Here is a 25037-nt window from a genome sequence, read left to right as displayed (position 1 = left end):
TATAAAAGTCTGCTGTAATTCAATAAATTACATGCATATTATACTTCTTCAAGAACTTTTCAATAATGGTAAAATTACTTATCTTATTTTTTAACATCTTTCAACCTAATATGTGTATAACTTTTATTAGAAAATTATAAATTTAACGGTAAATATGAACTATATTTTTACAATTAACCCTATATGACTTAGGTTTTCAATTAAAATTATATATCAGATGCAAATACTGTATTCTAAAATAAATTTAACTTTCAGTATCGGTATTCCCATAAAAGATAAATATTTTAATAAATTACTTTCAAATTTAAAAAAAATCTGTCTGAAACAAAACAGATTATTTTATTCACCAAAATAAAAATAAAGATCTGTTCAAAACTGATTTTATAGTTTGTTAGTATTTACGTATCGTAAACTAGACATTTTTACACTGAATTAATCCATATTTTTTCATAAAATATTAAAAAGTCTTGGATTAAAAGCAATACTTTTCTTTAAACGAACAGCTCTTTGCTAAGGAATTTTAAGGTCGCGCTCCATAGTTTAAGAAGCACTAAACTTAGCTATAAATCTTGTAAATAGGTGTAATCTTATTAAGAAATATTAATTGGTAAATATTTTTTAATTTTTAAGTCATTGAAAATAAATTATCTTATATGAAATCAACTTCATTATTAAAACTTTGCATCAAATGCAAATACTATAAACTAGAATTTTTTATTATCAATGATAGTTCAACTGTAGCTGTATATACTCTTTCAGGTAATAGTAAATGAGTCATGTGTCTATTAATTTAATAAATACAGCTAAGTCTTAGCTTAACTGTCTGAAAAAATGTTATATATAAATCATTTGCTAATCTTAAAACTGATGAAACGAGTATTGTTTTACAATGTTTTACTTAAGCGAGTTTGATATGTAACCACAAAATTCGTTTGGTAAATGTATACATATTATTTAATCAATGATAGTCATTTAAGTATAGTTTACTTATGACTTTAAATAATAATGTACATAGATATTTTTTTAATTCATAAGTAAATACAAAAAAAAAAATTTTCGTAACTTAAACTAGCAAAAAATATAATTTTTAGCTTTTGAAAAAAAAATATTATTTCCTCAAATCTATTCAATATTTTTCGCCAATAAAGACAATACAATAAATGTACTGATTTGATTTATAAATATATAAAAATAATACAGCAAACTCAAAACAACCTTAAACTAATTTTAGTGGTAAAAAATTATGAAGACAACTATTTTAAAATCTTCTAGTTTCTACCTTTAACCTCTAAAAAATATTTTTATTATTGCAGTGCTAAAAAATTTTAGAAAAAATTGACGTAAAGTCCTAACAATTTTGTATTAATTTGTATTTAGTTGTAAAAATAGTATTGATTCAAAATATTAAAATATTTGTTGAAAATACTATTTATAAATAAAATAATAACTCATTAGCAATATTTATGGCGTCTTGAGGTTGCGGTATTATAGTCGATTGTGATTTGTAGTATATTGAGAGAAACTACACATATGTCATTTTATTGTCACCTAATTGTTTAATAACAAAAAATATTATAATATATAAAAAATATATTCTCGAAGCACATCGAGTGGCTCTCATATGATACTATTGTTAATAATTATACTAAACATCAAGACTCATAAATTCATGTTTAATATTTAATTTAATTGTAATGTTACATAAAGTACTGCGTGAATTAGGCCTTGATTATAAATATACAAACATTACTTCCTCATCATTCATATCGTTGATATTCTTATAAATATACAAACATAACTTGCTCATTATTCATATAAAAAAGTGGTATACAATTTTTATTTTTCACTACGTTGTTGATTGACAATCCTTGTTGTATAATTGTATCATGTGCGAAAATGCGTTTTTATCATATTATATAGGCGTTTTCATTGTGAACTGCAGAGGGGAACAAAAAAGGCATAAGTGAGATACAAAAAAATAAGAGAAGATTATATATCGTGTTTTCTATAGAGATATCGAGTTGTAAATGAATTAATAAAAATATCGACCATTGCTGAAGAAGTAAATCAAAGTCATATCAAAACCCAATTTATTGTACATAGGTACTCTTTGTATGTACCATGCGGTAAAAAAGTGGTAGTTAGAATAAATTCAACGTTGAATAGGATATAAACTAAATCGCTTAAAGTATGATCTGATCGATATGATTTATAATAATGTTTTTTTTTTAATTATTTCTACTATCAAATTCAAAGATTTTTACATATTCTAAATATAATACAAGATGCCAAAATTGTTGTTAAAAAGAACCGAATGACGCGTTCCAGGTTGTAATCAATATAATCATAAGTCTTTATTGTTGTTATATAATGAAAAACCTAAAAAGTATAATTAAATGATTGTGATAGTATTAAATTATAGCTCTAACGGTTAAATCTACATATATACTACATACAATATGATAAAAGTGAGCTCAAAAACTTACCAGACAAAATATATATTATGGCTTTATGCAATTTTAAGGATATGATAATTACCCAGATTCGATCAGAGCGCTTTCAAGTCTATACATCTCGAAAGCATTTATTCAATAAAATTTATATTTATATACGTTGAATGCACTTTGAAAAACTACGACACGATTGAATCGATTGATATTTTTGATTTAGCAAATTATAAATTAAAAAAAAATGTTTTAATAAAATCAATTTAGTGAATATTGTTATATTTAGCGTACATAAGTCTGCTTAGCTTAGAGACTATTACTTATAATACGTATGTGAAAAATATATATTGTTATTTGTTTTACAAATTGTTAAGAAAAGGCTGGTCCTTTTTTAGATATATTTTTTATCTTAAACTCTTCCATGGAATGCTCACGTCAATAACAAAGACTTCGTAAACGTTATGCTAAGTGAAAGAAAATTATTCTGTAAAATTATTCCATATGAATTAGTTTTAAAAAAAAAACAATTCTATTATTATTTTATTCTTTGCTCTTTTTATAGTTTATTGAAAAAAGCCTTAGGGAAAAATAATGTTAGCTAATGCATTATCACTGATTTCCTAAGTGTGTCTGAATTATTTGAATCAAATTATATAATTATGTTCCTTCATCATTATTATATATATAAAACATAGTTGCTAAATCGAAAAATATAAATATTTTAGCACATTTTTTGTATATACATAAATACTTGCACAGTTCATAGCGAACATTTTTAATAAACAATCTTTTTCTCGTGTTTATTATGATAATCGCTTGTTATCGAATCTATTTTCTTTTTATCATGATACAATTTATTAATAAATAAATGAAATGTGTAGTATTTTCTAAGTCTGTTGAATAATTATACTTATTGTATATAGACTAAAAAATATCGTGATATTTTATTATTGTCTGTGATTGCCGTGATGTTGATAATTCTATCTTCTTTAGACGTAAGAAACGTTTAATGTAAAGTATTTTCTTGTATGTTTACATTCTTATGAAATTTAAACTCTTATGAATATATATCGATTCAATGATATTGAATAGTGTTGCTTCTTACGACATTTCGAAAGTGAAATATATAATACGTTCGAATAATTATTATGTAATTAAGGCATACTTCTTGTTGACAATCTAAGACGCACATACTTGCATATTTCCTCAAAAATGCACACATATTTATACGTATGTGTGTATTATATGATATTAGATACAAAAAATGAGAGTATTTTAGGGAAAGCGTTTAAAAAGTATTCAATATTGAATAATTCTAAAATATGTAGCTTAGGTTCTTTTCAAGACAAAATGAGCTTAAAGTTTTAATTCATTTCTCTAAAAAACACGACTTTCTTATACTATGTATGAAAACTTGTTATGTGTACAAATTATAATGAATTGAATTTTTAATGAAAATGCCGTAAAGTTTTATACGTATCTTACAGTACAAAGTTACAAAACAAAACCTACTAATGAAAAAAAAACAATTATAAAGTATATAAGTGTATGTTCTAAAATAATTAGGGGCAAATATTAACTAATTGTTACTATAACAGTACTAAATGGCATATTTCCGCAAACTATATTTTTTCAATCAGATTGTTATTTTTAATACACGTCAAAATAATACTCTGTTTTTCTTTCTGGTCACAATCTAAGAAAATATGTATATTTTTTTGTAAATAAAAGAATAAAATTGTATATAGATACATGTTTATGTTATATTATGTGCAAATTTTATTAATCGTTATAATTATTATAAAAATAAAAATGAGTTTTCTTCAAAAATGTTTTCGTAAATAAGTATCCTTTTCCGTGTGAAGTAATATAATAACTTATTATAAAACAGTTTCATGTCTACTTAAAAAATAAGACTTTCCATAAGAAAAAACTACTATTCTATGCATAAAATATGCGCAAAAGACAATGTGTCTATCCTGCGTGAAAACTGCTATTATCATATACCCCTTGTAATAACGATCTTCAAAAGTTTACTTCTAGGCGTGTACCTACTTTGTTGGGCGCAATCATCAAACGATGCAATTGGCCCACCAACATCCGCATCTGTGAATCATGAATATAAATATGTAATACTTTGTCACATATGGAAACTATTCGAGACGAGTGGGAGCTCAGACAGAGACGGATGGTATTCATTGATAAAAGAAACGTAAGCGGATCGTCCAGAGGATATCACGACGTCAATCTCAGCTTTTCCACCAGCATCAGCAGTCTATATAATACAACTCGGCATTTTTCTTTACTGTGGTAAATTGTACATAATTTAATAAGCTGTTACAAGCCTTTACTTTGACTGCAAGGTCACACCTCTTCAGCCTCAAAACCCGAAATCGTGAAAGACTGTCTTACACAAAGTTCCATAAAAAACAGGATAATGCATAATATTCAAACACTTAAACATATACTAAAACAGTGGACAACCTATGAAAAGCTTAAAAAAAATATTTTTAATAATGTTGTAATTCATGTAGGTGTTCGCAAGTTATTCACTGCAGTCATTGGCATCTTGCGTTTAAATGATTGCTACCGTTAGACGGTGCTAGTGTGGATATTTATTCGTTCATGTGAATAAGTAAAGTTTAGGGGTGACTTCCATGAAATATGTCACATTTTTTTAAAGAAATTTTGCAACACCTCCTTCCCCCCCTTCTCTACAATGTCACAAGATATCACTTTGTACTAAACCTCTCTTTTACAGAAAATAAAAAGCCCCTAATATTATTTATAAAATCCGTCTGAATTGTTTATTGCTTTTAATTGCAACTGTATGTGCTGAAAAAATAATATTTAATTTTTCATTTTACTGGCCTATCTTTATGCGTAATAGATTGATAAGTTGGGAAAGGCAAATTTAGTTTCTACCTCGATAGCTGAATAACCTAGAGCTGGTTCTAATAATAATGTATTAGTTTTTGTACTGCGACCTCACATGGCTAGATCTTGATTGATTTTTATTTTACGTTGTCGGCTTCCATAAAATATGTCACAGGTTTAGGAGAGAATGTCAGCAAAATTGTGACAGTGTGAAACAAACAGGAGTCTGGCTCAATGAAATATTGTGATATAGGGGAGGAGTAAAATTTCACAAAATACCTGTGACATAATTTATGGAAGCCGTCAATTGAGTTTGACATACTTGCTTAGTATATGTTTAACTCCATAGTAATATTTTTTATTGCTTTTTAGTATTATGATAAATTTTCAAACATCTCTACAAGTTTCGGTTTTGGCCGTATAATTTAGTCCAAACAAAACACAAATGTCTACTGGTCTCTAAATATATTAGTTAAAGATAATAAATATAAAAAATACAATTATATTTTACTTATGGACTTATTAATTGCTTTTTAAATAATTAAATAGCTTTTTTTTAATTAATAGGCATTTTTAAAAAACAATATCTTATAGCAAAAATAATATTTAGCTATGTAAGCACTAGCAATCTTCTGACATTTGCGAACGCGCACTGGCAATACTCGGCAACGTGTGTTCCGCTTGACGTGCAAACACAACCTAAAACATGGTAAGTTTTTCATTGATTTCACACGTTTCTTCTACATTTTCTTATTATATATCAGTTTTAATTTACATATATAATTGTTTTACGCAAGTTTTGTCCTTTTTTTAATTAATTACACGACTATTTCAATCAACAGGGTAAACAGAAAAAGACGCGAAAGATTGTGGAGAAGCGATTCGCCAAAATGAAGAAAGTCCTAACGCCCAACGACGCTAGAATCAAACCAGAACTTCGAAAACCGCTCAAGAAAAACAAAACCAGAGATCCACACATTTTGAAGATCCGCGAAGCTCCTCAATCTAGTTCAGCTCTCTTCTTCCAATACAATACCCAATTGGGACCACCTTACCATATCCTCATTGACACGAACTTCATTAACTTCTCAATAAAGAACAAACTGGATATAATCCAGAACATGATGGACTGCTTATACGCCAAATGTATTCCGTATATAACCGATTGTGTTTTGGGAGAGTTGGAAAAATTGGGACGCAAGTATAGAGTTGCTTTGAAAATCATTAAAGATCCGCGGTTCGAAAGGATTAAGTGTTTGCATAAAGGCACATACGCCGATGATTGTATAGTGAACAGGGTCATGCAGCACAAATGTTATATCGTAGCAACAAACGATAAAGATCTGAAGAGGCGGATCAGAAAAATACCGGGAGTACCCATCATGTATGTTTCTCAGCATAGATACACAATAGAGCGAATGCCAGATGCTTACGGAGCTCCGAAAGATGCGATATAATTATTTATAAATAAAATATAAAATTAATTTGTGTACTTTTTATTTATAGGATTACAAATTTCTTTTTTGATATTCTATTAAATTGTTTAGAAAAATTTAACTTTGGTATAATATAATATACAAACAATTAAAATGAGACTATATTTCCTAACAGCTTAATCTAAAATATTATTTAGTTTAATTTTTTTAATATAAAATCCCATTAAAGCAATTTAGTTTATGGGCAATACAAATCGTATCAAAAATAGTTTTTGATAGTGGAGTCAAGAATTTAATTTTTCTTACTTGAGATTTTTCAGAGCTAAAGAAAATCTAAATTATTTCAGAATATAATTTTAATAAGACTTATTTGCATAAAATTACCAAGAAGTAAATGTACAAAGTATTCATTGAATAAAACAGCTCAACATTAAAAGGGCAAGGAAATAAATGTACATTTCTCATACCGTGTTCTTAAACTAGGAATAGTAGAACAGTTTCATGTTCCAAAGTTAAAACGAAAAAAGAAACTGATCAAATCTGTGATACAAAATTAGAAACAAATTTATTATTCAAGTATCTTGCTTTTTAATGCTCCGATAAATTGGCTTTCGCTACTTCAGCGAGTATCACCAAATCCGACGTCATCATGGAACATATTATATGCATTTTTAACAGATATTTTCTTAAGATGAAATATCATTTTTTGAATATATGTTTTTATTACAAAATATATCGATTTAGAAACCAGTACTTTAAACATTTTTTAAAAAATAAAGTAAACGAAAAAAGTTCTTAGACGTGTACTCCAAAAGCAACTCAGGACACACTGCATGGGCAATGAGAGATGTTCCAGATGTAAGTTAAGTGCAAGAAGTAAGAGTAGCTATTAACCCATATATTTATTACATGTGCAACTTATTCTTTGTGAGTATTTAAAAAATATGTCGCATAAATCGAGGGATAAGATTAATCTTAAATGACTCACCAATCAAAAGGTTAATCAACTGTGATTTTACGTTATAAAGTATGCTTTTTTACTGTTTAGAATTGTACTAATTTCTTACCTTATCCAATCATTCACAACTAATCTCATATTTTTGTAAGAGCTGTAGTATAAATTTAAAGAAAAAGAAAATTCTCAGTTCTCAGAATTCTATCAACAACAAAAAAAGTAAAAATGTAGTAACTAAAAATAATTATTTTTATCTACTACATTTTCTCGTCATGACAATGACCGCAAACATATTTCACGTAGGGCAAAAAAGTCGTTCACAGACAATATTATGGACGTTTTGGAATGGCAATCATGCAGCCCTGGTCTAAACCCTATTGAACACTTTTAAGACATTTAAAACACAAAATTATGAATTTGTCAAAAATTTAAAAGAAATCAATTTAATTGTAAAAAACGAGTGGGAACTGATTCCTGCCGCAAATACCAACAATTAATCGAGTCAATGCCTAGCCGTTGTAGGGCTATTATAAGGACAAAAGGTCACCCTACAAAATATTAATGGTATTTTTATTTTTTTTATTTGTTTTTGAATTTTCGGAATACACTCAAATGTATCTCGCATATAGGTGAATTTGACTATCAATTTTATAAATTTAATTTTAAATTGAAAAAAAATATTTTAAATATTTATTATAACATTCACGATTATGTAGATCAGTGTTTCCCAAAGTGTGGTATGCGTACCCCTGGGGGTACGGGAAGAGTTTAGTGGGGGTACGTGCTGCATCGGGCTTTGGCTGCGCCTGGTGCAACAAAAGAGCCTATTCCACTTTGCGTCATTTGTTATGAAAGCCTAACAAATGAAAGCATGAAACCATCCAAACTAAAGCGCCATCTTAAGACAAACCACAATCAGTATAAAGATAAGCCAACCGAATTTTTTGAAAATAAACTTATGGATTTAAATCAGTCTCGAAAAGTAATGTGGAGTTTGACAGGAGGTGACAATCAAAAAATCCTAGAAGCTTCGTATCGGGTGTCGCTTTTGATTGCGAAATGCAGTGCAGCGGAGACAGGCTTTTGGATGTGGAACAACGAAAAAATAAATATTTTTTGATTGTTATTAAAGTATATGCATTTTTTTTTGACGAGGGGTACTCAGTGTTACGAAAATTATAGAAGGGGTACACAGATGTCGAAAGTTTGGGAAACACTGATGTAGATTATCTAGATAAAAAATAAAAAGTTTACAAGTTTTAACAATTTTATGTAAAATTTGCACTTTACATCGCATTTTTACAAAACTTAAAGTGTCTTATTTAGGTGGTCGCCACTGTACATGCAAAAAATCGCCAGTTTTTAAGTAATAGCATTCGCATGTAATCAGCCTATTATATCATATTTTAAATCTGGAGATAATGTATTAAACTGAAAACATTGATCAATATATACATTAGGTAAAGAACAGAAATTGTAAGTAAGATCAAAGTATGAATTGCCAAAGGATATTATTAGAACCAAAACCTTGTAAGAATAAAGGGTTGAATCGTATTGATATGATTTTACTTAGAAATAAATAATAAGTTTGTATATAAAACATTTGATAATTTGCTTCATTCCCAGAATAAACAAGTCAAAATGAAAAATGAAATATGTAAAACGATCAGAACTGCAAAGTTGGACATGCTGAACAAACCTGATCAGCTGTAATTTGCATCATGATTGCCTTTTTATTTTTTATGGGTTTCAATGAATTTTTTGGTTTTTAAAATTCACTTTTTTAAATGGGATTAAATAATAATTATAATAAATACTTTTACCTCAATCTACTATACATATATTTGTTGAAACGAAGTTATTTTACGCATAAAACAATTAATTCTCAACTCTATCTAAATTTATTTGTTTTTTTATTGACTTTTAATATAGTTACATAATGAATATGTATACAAATTGAACTAAACAAAACATCCTATCACAGTAAAACTAAAACATAAAAGTAATTGTAAAATCTAACGGTTCTTTATCATTTTAATATTCGTTTTAATCGATAAAAAATATCAATGACAAAGCATTTACAGCATAAATGCAATCTATTGTTCACTGTAAACTGATAAATTTGACTTTTCTGGTATAACATGGTTGAATTTACTGCCGGAAAGATTGACAGCATCTCTCAGTTTTAATAATGTATTTCTATGAAAGCATTCCAATGTTATACCCTTTTTTAAACAGTCCTCTAAAGTTTTCATCGCATAATTAACATTTTCATTCATTAATAAAACATCAATCTTTTTACCATAAGCAAATCCAGTCATATTGTCTGTCTTGTGCTTAGATGTTTCGATGAAATCTATCAAAGCATCAACAAGTTTTATATTTTTTGTTTCTTCGGCCACTTTTACAATTTTCCAGAAAAAGACATATTTTTCATTAATTAAATGTTCATCCCATATCTTTTTGGCTTCATCGAAGTTATTCTCGATTAAATGGTAACTCCATAAAACGTTAAATGGTAATTTACTGCCATGAGCTGAATACTTCTGTGCAATATTCAAAACTAAAAACAAACAATAAAATTAAGAGCTATGCTTTCATAATACATATAAAATAAATGACAAAAAATACACATACCTCTATCGTAAGTGTTGGAGTTCAAAATTCCAAACATAGCACCAACAGGGAACTTCGAAAGAGTAACTTCCAAGTTTTTTTCGGTAGCTGAATCTATTTCATTTTCTAGTTCATCTAAATATTCGCCAGACAAACCAGCAACTGTCTTTGCGAAGCACCTCTTATTTTCATAAGCGACCATTTTTTTATTTTTGTCTGATAGGAATGAACCAATTTTTTCAATCAATGCATGATTTCCCTTGTTAGATAATTTATTCAAGGTGTATTTGATATAATTATACTTTGGCGGGTTATTCGATTTGAATTGTTTGATTATCTCTTCACCGGCCGTTTCAAAATCCTGGTTTTTAAATAATTCTGAAAAGTAACTTTGGACAGGGTCAGGTTTATTGGGTTTTACTTTATCAACCCAAGTTTGCGATCCAGTTTTGGATGTATTTGATTCCTTCGGTATCACAAAAGGAACTTCAATATCTTTACTCTTTAGAAAACCACCTAAAGAAATTAAGAATTTATCAGTAGGTGGAACATTTTCTTCTTGGAGCAAAGTCCACAACCCTACTGCCTTTTCGACGTCTTCTGCTCGAATGTAACTATTTAACAATTGATTAAACACTTCCGATCTATCAATATGTGACAAATCTCGTGTAGCTTCCAAAAGGCCTTCCAAACACTCGACTTTACCTTCCAAATTATACCGCTCGCAAGCGCTAAAATTATAAAAACATATTAGCTACATAAACATCAAAATAAATATTATTAAAATACTTACATATTGATACGCTGATTTCTCAAACGCATTCCGGGCGTTTCTAAAATTCTCCTAGCCTGCTTCAAGCGTCCGCATTCGATGAATCCAAACACCAAGTCATATAAACTGTTTACTTCTCCGTGGATTAGCGTGCTGATATCAGTCAATTTTTGCAACCCGGTTGCGTCTTCCTCCATTATGAGTTTTTTGTTTAGTTCGTTTTTCCAAGGTGTGCAACGATATCGATTACAACAATCCTCGAATACTTTCAACGCTTCACTTGTGTTTCCTTTATTTAGATGAACCTTTATTAACGGTCCTAGCATAATATTTGATGGCTGCAATATAAACATTTATCAGATATGACTTTAATTTGTATAAAATTTTTATTATACTAATATATTATAAATCCTTAAAATCATTTTACAGAAAAATTTAGACAATTTTTTCATGAAGAAGCGAGAAAACAGTAGTAGGTTCTAGTCACATAACTAGCCATTCTGCAATTATTGTGAAATCATTTCTCATTGTTTAGTTCAATCAACTGAGATTTGACAACAGCACTTTTACTCGTTTATAGTGAAAACTGTCTCATTCAAAATGAAATAACTTCAGAACATAGAAGATGTTAGCAGTAATGTATCCACTGAATATTTGCTGACTGTCAAAAAAACTTTTAGGACGTTCAGATTTGATTTTATTGTGTAGAAAACGTAAAGTATTTTCCTATATATATACATATATATACACTTGTGTTTAGTTTAAATGTTAATTAACAAAATCTTAATGTGAATTATGAATTTCTTGAATGATTCAATAGTTCCATTTTTAAATAAGATTGCTGATAAGACTGACTAAGGTACTTATCAGAGATATTTGCAAGAGAAATTTTTCAGAAAATAAATATAAGCCTTATGCTCCACATAGAAGGTAAAAAAGAAGAGAAATTTAAACTAAAAGTATAAAAAAATATTTACCTCAAAGACCTTTTTTTGTACTAGAGCATCAAATACTCGATTGAGCTGAAATCACATAAAATGTTACTAAAAACCATTCACTAATTAATAAATCTGTTAAATTCATACTTTTTCAGCATCTCCTGCCTCTGCTATATCATTAAGTAATTGCCAGCATAAGGAATTATGCTGGAATGGTAGTTGTTTTTTTTCTTTTTCATCAAGAGAGTAAATCAGCGTACTTTCAATAATTTCCATTCCCTCTTCAAATCTGTTATTTTTTATTAATTGTCGAACTAAACGCACAATCTAAATTAAAAGAAAACCATTGAATACTTTTTAAATAAACACATACACACATAACAGCTTTCATTTTACCTTCACACTATCTAGAGCAAAATCAGGTTCTCTCTCCATTATAGATTTATAAATCTCCATCGCTTTGTCGATATCGTTCATCTGGCAATACATATCCATGATCTGACACATCACACCGGAAGTGAAATGAAACTTTTCACTTTCCAACTTGCTCATGAGTACATTTAAACCATCAACATCCTTTGCCCGGACTAATTGGTTGATCAGTTGTCGCTTCAACATCATAGGATTTTCACCTCTGCCTTCCAAGTTAGTGATCAACATCTGCAATTGTTCAGTAGTTCTTTGGATGCGAGGCATCGGCTCGATGTCGTATTCGACGGGACTGAGTTCCTCAGACGTCAACTTTACGAGTAGATTAGTGATGCTGTTGTCGATTCTTCCACCTAAGCTCTCTTGAATCTTCGCCGCCCAGCTGCTCGTTATCCCGACGCCGTTCAAATGTAATTTCTCCAAGAGACCAGGCAGAATTTCTTGAACTTGGGTCAAATTCGTCATCACAATCGAATGGATCAATCGGCCCACGGCTTCGCGGTGATCCGTTTTATAATCGACCACTTTTTCATCAGTGTCCTCAACTTGACTTTTTATTTCTTCACTGTGCGAACAGGCCATGGTTACAATTTTAACCAGTGAATCGACATCTTTTACTTTCTTAAAGGCATTAACGAGTGCAAAGACCAGGTAGTGTAAGTGTCTCTTGGTTCCATAAATTCCAGCTAATTCTGCGGCATCTTTCAAGTTATTTTCAGATAAACAGTATAATAAAACACTCCTGACACTAGATATAGGCAAAACGTTGCACTCTCGCAAAATTTCAACCATTTTTTTCGGATTTGTTTTAATATGCGGAATGACGTATTCTCTCAGAGTCTCGATAGATGGAAAGATTTTGTAACCTAAGACCATTTTCTCGAGCACGCTTTTAACTCCTTTTACGCCCTCAGCTCGACCCTGAGAAACAAATAGGGGCCAGAAATAATGCTGCCGGATAGTGTCGCCGGATGATTCTAATTTATCAAAAACTTTATATGCCAACTCAGTATTGCCAGCTAAAAGAGATTCGTACGCTGCTATGTAATAAGCTTTCGGTGAGCATCCATTAGAATATAAATCTCCACATTGAGCTATGATTACGTCACTAGGTACTTTTGCTCTGACTAAATGTCTTATGTAAAATGCAGATTGGTACATCGGTGTATTATCAATTTTATTGCTAAAGGACTTCGACAAAGTTTTAACAACGGACAATGCGACTCCCTCGCATTTTTTGTTAATAAGTCGCAATATAAGATTGATGGCTTCTTGGTTATATCCAACAGATTTTTGCATCTTACTAAGCATAAAATCTACATGTTCTATATGACCACCGACTGCAAATTCTTCTAGAATCTCCATAAATTCCTGTACATGACGAACAGAGAAGAAATTAAAAAAAAAAAAAAATAAAACTACTATAATACAAAAATATATTTACCCTATCAGAAAAAAATATTTCATTACTCTCGCATTCACTAATCATTTTCTTGACAGTAGCGATATCGCCAACTCTAGCAGATCCACTGATAAGGATTGAGTAGGTTCTCGAAGTAGGCGTTATACCGGCGGTACCCATTGCCGTTAAAACTGAACGAGCTCCTTCGAGATTGTTTTGACGAATGTGGCCCAAAACTAATGCATCTAGAACAGCCTCGGTGAGGGGGAAATTCTTCTCTCTCATCTTTTCAAGAATTATAGATGCTCCATCAATGTCGCCATTTTGACAATAATGCCACATCAAACGCTGATAAGTTACTCTATAAAATATGGTAATTCAACTTTTTAGGTTCAACAATTTTTTGTACTAACTTGTAAAAAAAATTATACATACATATATGTATGTATTTTGTTAAAAAAATAATAATAAACTAAATTTTTGAAAGAAAACAACATCGTGAATAATCACCTATTTGGCTGCAGTCCTTTGGATTCAATCTCGGTTAATAAATCTGCAGTTTGAAACTTGTGGTCATTCTCAATGTAAACCCTTAACAATGCATTATAGTGAGATATATCAACAGGTACGCCACGGTCCAATAACGTTTTCCATACTTCGTTCACAAGTTTCGTTCTCTCCTCTGGGATTTCTTCAGGTACCAAACTTCCTGAAATTTAGTAATAATAAAAATAAATACGCTATAACAAAAAATATGGTCTATAGTACAAAGATTAATTACCACAGCATCTGATAATCAACAAAGACTGCGAACTTGTTACAGTATTTCGAATCCTGAACTCTTCAAGAACATCGTCTAAGTCTTTGCGATGTATTCTTCCAACTCTGCGAACATCCTCGTCCATTTTTTGTAATAATGGTTCTATATTCTCTCTTGTTCTCGCATATGAAGCATAATTTCTGCTGCATACTCTATAAAATAATGTACAAAAATGTAAATAAAATTATAAATAGCAATAAAAATATTATAATAGTACATAAAACAGATAAGCATTTTTATGAGTTTCTGATAATTTGGGTTGGTTTTAAGACTTTCACGACATTAAAAGATAAGGGCACAAAATTACATATTCACACTGCATTTACAAGAACTACACTATCACAATGCATGTTCATTGCTTTTTCAGTGAGCACTGAGGAACTAAGGTAGTTTTATGACTGCTAAAATTGAATATAGTGAACATCTTTACAAAATAGGTAACTCTATTTCCAGCCATACATAACGTTATAATAATTGAAGTTTTATTACTTAACCCTTAAATTGCCGAAAATTTTGAAACGTATTTATGTAGCAAAACATTGTTTTGCTTTCTGCTACATAAATACATTTTAAAATTTAAACAGGTTAGGTGCGAACGAGCATTGCCCAGAACAGTGAACACACAATGAATAACTCTCTGCAACGGATTTACTTTATTTATAATAGTGTATAAATAAATAAAATGTAGAAACAATTGAATAAATATGTTTTAATATAAATTTGACCCTCAATAACAAGAAGGTACCGAAAAATTAACTTATTAAATATTTTATTTAAGCAAAATTTTGGTGCTTGTTTATCTCAAATTTGAATATTCAACCATTTGCTATTCAACTCCAAACCTAACCTAAACAAATTAACCATAATACCATGAACTTTTGGTTTGAACAGAAAATGACGTTTCACAACGGTTAAATATGAGCGTGGCACTGTAATAAACAAGTACCAAACAAAATCATTGCATTTCATCAACTAGCCCCGTCGGTTGGCCAAGTGTTTTTTAACGACTTTTGCGCATGCGCCAAATTGCTTTATTATATGTGTGCAAGCGTGACGGTGTCCAGTATAAAATGGACCAGTACCGAACACTAACTGTAACATATTTTATATATCTACAAAAATATATTATTTTGGTAATAAAAAATATATTTGGTGTCCTTATTTTTGCAATGTAGTAAATCCTTCAAGACAAAAGAGAAAGCATCATACAAAGCTGTCAACCAATCAAAATCAAGTTGCATTTAAATCAGCCAACAGCGCAGACTTTTTTTACAGCTAAAACTGGAAATAGGTATAATGTACAAGAATTTAATGTTATAATACCATTGTTACTTCAGTTACATGAGAATTATCAAAAACAGATCTAGTCAATAGAGGTGCGTGGAAAGATTATTGACAATGTGATTATTTATGGCCATTAAGCTAGTATTTACAACTGACTTAAGGATAACCAAACATGGAGACACAAGAAAAGTATTTGTAGTATAAACAGGGGCTTACTAAATAAGTGGAGTTTTAAAACCTAAGGTTCGAAATAAAGCCACACCTGATTGAGCTAATCTGAAGACCAAAGGTATATTGACCTTTGAGTCATCGGGGTAATTTTAACGGCACAACATCATCTTTCATCAGCAGCGAACTTAAGTGGGTTGGAGAAAAAGATTTTTGGTCACCTGCAGTTATGCGAGTATTTTGCGAAATATAAAGTTAAAAGAAAAACCAATACTTTTCAATTGAAAGGAATAATAAAAATTGGTCAAAAGGTACTTGTATGGGTATATCTATTAAAATTATTTTATCAATAGTTTTCAATCGTAAGTTGTGTAAAATTAAAATTAAAACATAATTACTCTACATTTAGAAGGTTTTATTAGAATTTATGAAAAGTACAATTATATATAAGATATTTCGGGATTATAACCCTTTGGGGTTGTGACTTCAGTCAATAAGATGCAGGTAGAAACTAGTGAGAATTTTATTAGAATATATCACATATTGCGATAGACCATGGTTTCCCAAACTATGTTCCGCGGAACACTAGTGTTCCGCGGATCCAAAATAGGTGTTCCGTGGAGCCTAAATAAATATTTCACAAAAATTTGGAGTAAATTAAAAAAATTGTTAGTCTTGCTAATACATTAAAATTGTTCATAAATCTGATAAAAAAGCTTGAAAATATGTGTTAACTATTCAACATTGATGTGTATAAATTCTGGAGGGAAAAGTTTAATATATAAAAAAAAAAATTTAACAACCCAAAATCATCAGTCATAAGGAGTTTTATTTATTTGAATTTTTATGTTTATTGATTAATATTTATTTAATATTTTTTTTTTTTTTTTATTTATACTAGGTATTATGAATCACCTAACCTAAAAAATAAGGTAAGTGTTCCGCCAAAATTTTCGGATTTGCCAAATGTTCCGTCGCTGAAAAAGTTTGGGAAACCCTGCGATAGACTATGATGGGAGTGATGTTTTTCTCAGGTAGTGGTGGAGAAGCTGGCACAGGGATGTTGTCCATGGAAGATCCTTAGAGTTCTGATTGGTGTGGCAGCGACAGTATAGCGGAGGTTGACCGTAAGCTATTTTTATTCTAACCGTGAATAATATAATTATAACTGAGATTTGATTTTATTCTGACCTAAAGTTGATTTAAATTCTGACCATTTAATTTGTTAGCTAAATTTTATAGTATCTTAAGCTTGACGTCGGCGGATTAGAATCCGAACTGAGCTAATATGGGTCCTTTCCAATATCCATTGACTGTTACTGAGCTTACTAAAAGTATCTTAAGGCAGCTTAGTGGAATTTTTTTATTAAATCTTCTGTTGTAACCTGACAGACGTACGCCCAATGCATTACAACGGAGTAAGTCTTTACCAACTGAGCAAGTCAATCAGATATAAGGAATACCTACAAGTAAGTATTAACCACCAGACTTTTCAGTCTGGGAATTGGTGACATCTATATTAATAATTTATACGGGGGCCGGTTTATTAATAATAGCGCATTTTTTATAAAAAAAGGTTGAGTGCCGCTGTCTCAGAGTTACTAGTCTGAGGCACTACGAAAAACGCTATTCCGTCCTCAAAAGATAATGTTGCAACTATAACCATAACTCTTATCAGAATTTAAAAATAGTTTTGTTTATAACACGGATCAACTGTTCTAGATTGAGTTTACTCGTTTAGAAGCGTTCTTTGTTTTCAATATGGACAATATGGTTTTCAGCTCGACTGTAATACTAGCGAAGGTATATTTCTAAGTAGCTGGTTTTTACTCTCAATTCTATGGCATCATGCTTTTTGGCTTAAATGATGTGAAATTTTCAGACTTTCGTAATTAAGTCATAGAAATATGTGTGGAATGGTGAACGGATTATTGCTCATACGAATATTGATCACAGGGAATGAACGACTTATGAATGTGTAATGAAATTAAATAACTTCGATTTGTGACCAATGTTCAATTATATTTTGTTTAAAAAAGCTTTTTTATTTATGAATTATTTTTAGATCTATCACATTTTAGACAATCATCAACATTCTTTAGAATAACTCCTCCAGGTTGCTAAAAAGGCAACATGAGGGTCGTAGAGCCCACTTTGAGAACCTATGACCTAACAAGTTGTACATCTTTTTAATCGCTCATTCGAGAAATTGCCATAAATGGAAATAAAAGAGATATCCGATGACATCTCGTCGTATCTAAATGAACGGCGAGACTATAATCGATTGACATAACCTAAAAACTTACTGTGAGAGGTTAGCAGAAATGGCCGGCGGTGGACATACGAGCCTGGCTCGAGGACCAACGGTATGGCGGGCGGCGCGCAGCACCTTCGACCAGCGGCTCACCTGGCTGGGACGAACCAACCACGACATGTTATTTTATTTGAATTCACTGCCGTAAATCCGAGCCGCAACTAACTTATGCAACGAGCACGCCACACCGGTTCAGGGTTACCAACCTGACTGTCTTTTCTTCGCGATCGACGCACGAAAAAAATAAACTTTTTAATCACTGGCCATACTCGCACATTTTCCTACCATGTTCTTTAAATATTATGTACAATGAAATTATTAAATACAACAATTATGCTTAATATTATCTATAATTTATAATAATACGAAATTTCGTTGATGTTCCTTCTTTATTTATCACTTTACGATCCTAAGGGAAAAAAATATAAAATGTTAAAGGCTCTCACAAACCGAAACGGTACGCGGTAGCGGTAGTGATAGCAATAGTAATAGTATTACCTCTCAGCGGTAAAAACATTATTACAGTAAGCGCAACTATGCACGTTGTTGTATTATACTACAAGCGGTACAACGGATCAATTGTGCCATATTTTTGTGACGCAGCTTGCACAGTTGACCGCTTAGTAATGTTTGCGAATAAGACATTTAAAAACACATAAGCAGTGGCGTAGCTATAAGCAGGGCCGGCCCTGGGTTATTTGGCGCCCCAGGCAAAAACTAAATTTGCGCACCCCCCCCCCCTCATTAATACTTTAATAACTCATTACATGAGCGCAAACATATAATCCAAATAAAAGTAATTTAATATTGTATATGAAACCATACTCTATTTTTGCGATTGTGACTATTTAAGAATTTGTAGTTTTATTTTTTACGGGTGAAATAATCTAAAGAGTGCACAGTAGTGTATATAAAAAAATAATATCAGTTTATATTCTTTAACAATATTGTTTGGTAGTTTTAAGTGAACATTGCGCTTTTATTTGGTATCACGGCGCCCCACAAGATTTAGCGCCCCAGGCGATCGCCTGTACTGCCTGCCCCTCGGCCCGGCCATGGCTATAAGGGGGCGAGGGGGGTGGTCCGCCTCAGCGGCACTTGCTTGGGGGCGGCATATTTTATAAATTGTATATTCATTTTTTTGTAAAATTAATTCAATGTGAATTATTTTAATTATAATTTTTATTTGACATATCATGGTAGAAATACATCATTATTATTATTATAAAAATTATACACATGAATACGTTATTTCTAGTTTCGTTTATTTAAGTAGAAATTACAAATACTTAAGTATATTTTTATTATAATACATAATTTGTTAACTAATTCTATAATTACTAAATTTTTGTGTTTTTTTACTCTGTAATGGTATGTTTATTTTGTCTATATTTTATACTATTTGCTATATTGCATTTTATTGTATTATTTAAAATTAATTATAATGATAATTTGACAATACGTTATTTTATTATATTTTTTTATTGTATTATAAAACACCTTGTTTAAATAAGAAAAAAAATATTACATAAAAAAATTATCAATATGCATATATAATATAATATAATATAATAATATGTAAAGGGTATGTACATAGCGTAATTGGGAAGTGAGGCAAAAGAGACCGTCAATTCTGGATTTTTTAGGTTATAGATTTTTAGGAAGGTCAGATTTTCTTTTAAAAAATGTATGGGGTGGCGGCAATTTTAAGGATCGATCCGGGCAGCGCATACCCTAGCAACACCATTGCACAGACGTTATTTTGTCTTCGTAAAATCGACAAAAAATCTTGCAAATATTTACGACTATATTAGATACTTACTTACTGGTGTAGGGGACCTATCTATATGTAATTATTTAGGTTTATTATGGCCAAATCTTTGCGGAACTCTTGTAACATTGGCGTAACGGACACACCTTATTTTGGCAAAACCTTGGCCATTGCGAATCCAGTCTGCTGCCTCGTTCACTATATAATAATAACATTTCAACTTGTAATTTTAAATTCTCAATAAAATACTACTGCAACGGCTCAGTCTATGTCTTATTGCCACCCGTTGCCAAACTTATTACAATTTGTATTTATTGCTAAGGCGAATAATAGTTATTATTTCTCCTCTAAAGAGTATGCTGTCATAATCACGAATTAGATTGGACTGTATCGTACTGATATACATACATAGGTATATACATACACTTATATAGCCAAACTTATGTTGCGTTTAGGACCTCCGAAAAGCTTGATCCGCCACTGCTACTACTCACTGCACATTAAGCACTACGGATTTTATGGTTTTATAGTGGAGACGTACGAAAGCGCAATAAATAACGCAGAAGTTAGTTTGGTAACAAAATAAAAAGCAATAATGGCACGAAATGCCTTCGACAACATGAAAAACGTTGAATATTGTCAAAAAATGTTATTAAAATTACGGTTGTTTATTTTACGTTGCTATGTATGGTCCTGATTACCGTATGAATGCGAACAATGAACGCTTTTAGTAGCGACCATGAACAGGATTGAGTCTTTTTGAGATGCGTTGATACCGGGGAATGCTAAAGATGCATGAAGAATGAGTCTGTCCTTCAGCTGCTTAAAAAAATAGAACTCTTCTTACTGTCGTAAAGCGCCGAAAACTTTAATATTTTGCCACATAATCCGTGTCCTTAAGTATCGCATTTTACGTGTAATAATGGAGAGAATAAAAAAATATAATACAAACGGTGGCTAAGAAGAAAGACGCTCTCTTGGTTCTGGAAATCAGAACTCGGCCTCAAAGAATAGGAGTACGTTTATTATTGAATTGACGATTTTGTCAAAAACGTCTTTATGAAAATATTTTTAAGCAGATATTGACTTATTGAATTGACGATTTATTTCATTTTCAGTTGTAATTTTTTTATATTTGACAAGAATTGATTTCAAAGTCTTCCTTAGTTATTTTATATTTTTAATTTGATTATTGATATTATCTTTTTCTACATTCACTGTTGCTCCGCATAATACATCCAGTAATTTCAATTAAACTATGGGAGCCGATTCTATGTTTGTTATGGCCAAAAACTGGTCGGCACTAGATTAGCATTGGCGTGACGATTTTCTCTCTACACTGGCAACCTTCCTGTCGTTCAGACGCATCTTTTACAATGTAACAAGCTCATATCTTCAATAAAAATACTACTGCAGCGGCTAAATCTGTGTCTGATTGCCACCCGTCACCATCACAGTCCCTAAAAAAACTAAATATTTTAACGCATAAATATTTTTGAATGCATGATTCTGCGTTTGTGCCTTGACTGGACGGCTTCTTATACATAACTGATTTTAAACAAAGCTTGGGAATTCCGAGTGTAGAGCCACCGGTTTAACCGTGTCTTTTTTTGTGCAAAGAAAACTTATTTTTATTAATCCTTCCGTCTTTTTGAGGGGGCCGATATGTCTAGCAAAATTGAAGCTACGCTGGCAACACTAAGAAGAAACATCAGATGAAGCACTGAGCCTATTGGCGACGCAACGGAATGACGTTTATACCGGTCGGTGGCATACCACAAATAAACAAAAAGAGAAGCACGTCAAATCAACTTTTAAAAGTTATAATTACACCTCAGCCTTACGATTGAATACTTAGAGTACCAAAAGGTTGAAATTTATCTGAGCTGTAACCATATAAAATAATAGTATTCAAGCAACTTTAATATTTTACATAGAACAAACAGTGCTCTAGTTTAGAGGTGGTTAAAATTTTACAATTCATGCACGATTTTTCACACTACAATTATATACATGTATAATAATATGTATATCGATTTTAACTGTATTATAAAAACTTGTTAATTTTTTTCAATTTGGTTTTAGTTACAAATATCGTAGCACTAAATCGTAAATGTTTTTTATGTATTTTTAAATAAAAATAAACATTATATTGATTCATTTATACAAATAAGATTACATATTTTCGTATTTTTTTAATAATATAATTATTTTAATTATTCTAATTGAAAGATGTGAACTGTTATTGCATCTCAATTCAATAACAGTTCCAATTATTAAATGTTATTAACTACAAAAGATTCAACAGGTCTGACCTTTTTATATAGCGATCAATAATCTGCTCCCTGGATAGACACCGTCCATGAACTTTCATGGACACGACAATATCTACTTGAAATATGAACCTAATAAATTTTTACCACGCACAAAGTTAATGGAATATTTAAATTAAATATCGTTAATTGCACTTTATCGTTAAAACATAGTATGTACTAATTAAATTGTCCAATCTTGAGAAAAATCACTGTTGATTAGATATTAAGTTAGAATTAATGTCAGACTAAGTAATTCTAAAAGACACACAAGCCCTTGGAAAAAAAATGCTCATTCAGATATTAATACACTGAACATCAAAATGTTTGCTACAAAAACAAAATAATTAGTCATTGTTTAAATATTGCCGTTTTTATTATTTTTTGTTTTCGTTGTAAAATAAATTTAAATATAATACTAATCCACATAGTATTTCTGGTTAAAACACTTTCGCCTAAACTATAAGGGAACTCTGTCGGATAATGTGATCAGAAAAATGTATCAATATAGAGGTATGAATAATGTAGCAACGCTGATAGGTAGCGGATTGGACTCCATGTCCTTTAGTAAATACATTCGGATTAACAGACAAAACAGATAGTTAGCTCAAATTGAGGTGGATCGCAATGACAGAACGATTTAAGTATCTGTCGCCCTAAACCGTGCAGAATGAAGATGTTTATATCACATAATACGCTCTGGCCCACTAAGGGTTGCATAGCCAATTGATCACACTAAATTAAAATATTTAAGCTTGCAAAAGCATATTCATAACAGTTTAAACCTTGAACGTGACGTTTAATGATGGCTTTTATATAATAATATATTTTATAACAACTCCTGCTTTTGACAGACTAATCACCCTCTATCGCCCACGCATGGAGGCAAGCTAGGGGTGGAGAGCTGCCACCCTTGTGGCTCGTGCACTGCCAAGGTCACAGCTGAATGAAAACAAAGCTAGTCAGGGTTGAAACGTACACGTGATTCGACATCGGTTTATAGAACACGTATACCCTCATGAAATTTCAGCTTCCTAATTATATTATTCGGATTTTACGTACGAAAGGATAGGTCTATATTTCATCATTGAATTATGTAATTATGTATTAACCTACATTTTATGTATATCTTCTATTAATTTAATCCGCGTAATTCAAGAACGTTGATCAGTGACCACAAATCGAGATTTTCATTTGCAATATAATATTATATTTAACCATAGAAATGGTTTATAATTTCACGTTAAAGAAAGTTCTTATGATAATATGATACAATAATATTTCAAACGGTAAAATATTATTAATTAAATAATTAGTAAGTATTTAATAACAAAATAGTATTGAAGTATTCATAATAACTCTTTTACACTGTATTTAATATATATATACCGATATATTTATATAAAGTGCATACAATTTTCTGGTGACTAATTACATACACATACGATAGCTGAAAGACCTAAGTACAAATACCAAATGAAACCTAATGTTTCTTTGTATATTCCCATCGTGTCTGGGAAATCCGAATAGTGATTATATTATAAAATAATTATAATTTCGATTGAACATCACAGATTTGGTTTTCTTAGATTTTTCAAATTTAGTGTGAATGAAATACGATAGTTTACTTATATTTTCTTTTTGTTTAACTGTCGATTTTTATTTATCTGTGAAATCGCTATCACAGTTTTTACATATCCAATTAATACGGAGCATACGTCAGTGGATCCACATTTCTAATATTTCTAGACGCTTGATCGCCTTCTCTGTGAGCATCCATGCTTCTACTCCGTATAGGACAGATAACACAAAACCATACTATCCTCATCAAGTTGTGCATGCGAAGAACCTTTTTCATTTAGGTAAATGTTGTCCTGACTTTCTCGATCCAAAATTTTATCTTATAGTGAGTGGTTACAACTGTTTCTAAAGTGTATTCAAAACATATGTAGGTATTTTCTAGAGATACTTTGACTTCTATATAATTTATTTAAGTATTTAATTTTAGGCCAAATCTTTAATAGATTTCTGTTTTTATTAGTAAGGAAATATACTATACATACGTGATATTCATGTAGCTTCGTCTTCGTCTGAATTCCAATCGTTTCCGAAGATTAGATTGAACCATGGATTTCGAAGACCTTAACTTGACCAGGGTTGACGTGGAGAGGGAAGCGGCTGTTTTCTCATGAGTCCGAAGCGAAAGTAACTGGTAAAAGTTTTTGTAAGAAGTGAAATCCGATTAAGCGTGAATGATGTGCGCCATGTATGCACTCATAACGCTTGGTCGAAACGTTATGAGTGCATACATTTTTACGAATTTGTTGAATATGTAGAGATTTAGCAACGCTGTAATGACGCATTCTACTGCTGATTGTCGGCACCTATTAATGTCATCTAGAAGCATCATAAAATTTAGAATGAAAATTTTATAATCTTTTATTTATTAATCACCTAGTTATGCAGGCAGAATTTGCTCTTTTCGTATTTGTAAAA

The 25037-nt window shown here is 30.8% G+C and overlaps 2 protein-coding genes across 2 annotated transcripts; one reads left to right on the top strand and one right to left on the bottom strand.

The window, feature by feature from the left end:
* Window positions 1-5953: 5953 nt before the first annotated feature.
* Window positions 5954-6808, top strand: Bka (FCF1 rRNA-processing protein Bka). The gene is made up of 2 exons (XM_088195842.1): window positions 5954-6033; window positions 6167-6808. The coding sequence occupies exons 1-2, from the start codon at window positions 6031-6033 to the stop codon at window positions 6779-6781; spliced, it is 618 nt and encodes a 205-aa protein (XP_088051968.1). The 5' UTR covers window positions 5954-6030; the 3' UTR covers window positions 6782-6808.
* A 2805-nt stretch (window positions 6809-9613) lies between these two features.
* On the bottom strand, window positions 9614-18670 carry bsf (bicoid stability factor). The gene is made up of 10 exons (XM_088195841.1): window positions 18451-18670; window positions 14654-14844; window positions 14383-14581; window positions 13915-14233; window positions 12438-13841; window positions 12189-12368; window positions 12081-12125; window positions 11125-11441; window positions 10353-11062; window positions 9614-10278 (listed from the first exon to the last, which is right to left on the bottom strand). Exons 1-10 carry the CDS (start codon window positions 18576-18578, stop codon window positions 9812-9814), a joined length of 3960 nt encoding a protein of 1319 aa, XP_088051967.1. The 5' UTR covers window positions 18579-18670; the 3' UTR covers window positions 9614-9811.
* Between the last annotated feature and the right edge of the window lie 6367 nt (window positions 18671-25037).

The sequence above is a fragment of the Plectrocnemia conspersa genome, unplaced genomic scaffold (assembly GCF_051122295.1).
Source record: "Plectrocnemia conspersa isolate PC_06_02 unplaced genomic scaffold, ASM5112229v1 ptg000010l, whole genome shotgun sequence".
Classification (NCBI taxonomy): Eukaryota; Metazoa; Arthropoda; class Insecta; order Trichoptera; family Polycentropodidae; genus Plectrocnemia; species Plectrocnemia conspersa.
This window is presented reverse-complemented; position numbering and strand designations above follow the sequence as displayed.

Coding starts and splice junctions, on each gene's coding strand:
- bsf (XM_088195841.1), bottom strand. CDS start 18,578: ATGTCGTGGTTGGTTCGTCCCAGCCAGGTGAGCCGCTGGTCGAAGGTG. Junction 14,845..18,450: donor ATTTCTGCTAACCTCTCACA/GTAAGTTTTTAG, acceptor ATTATTTTATAG/AGTATGCAGCAGAAATTATG. Junction 12,369..12,437: donor TTGCTCTAGATAGTGTGAAG/GTAAAATGAAAG, acceptor CTTTTAATTTAG/ATTGTGCGTTTAGTTCGACA.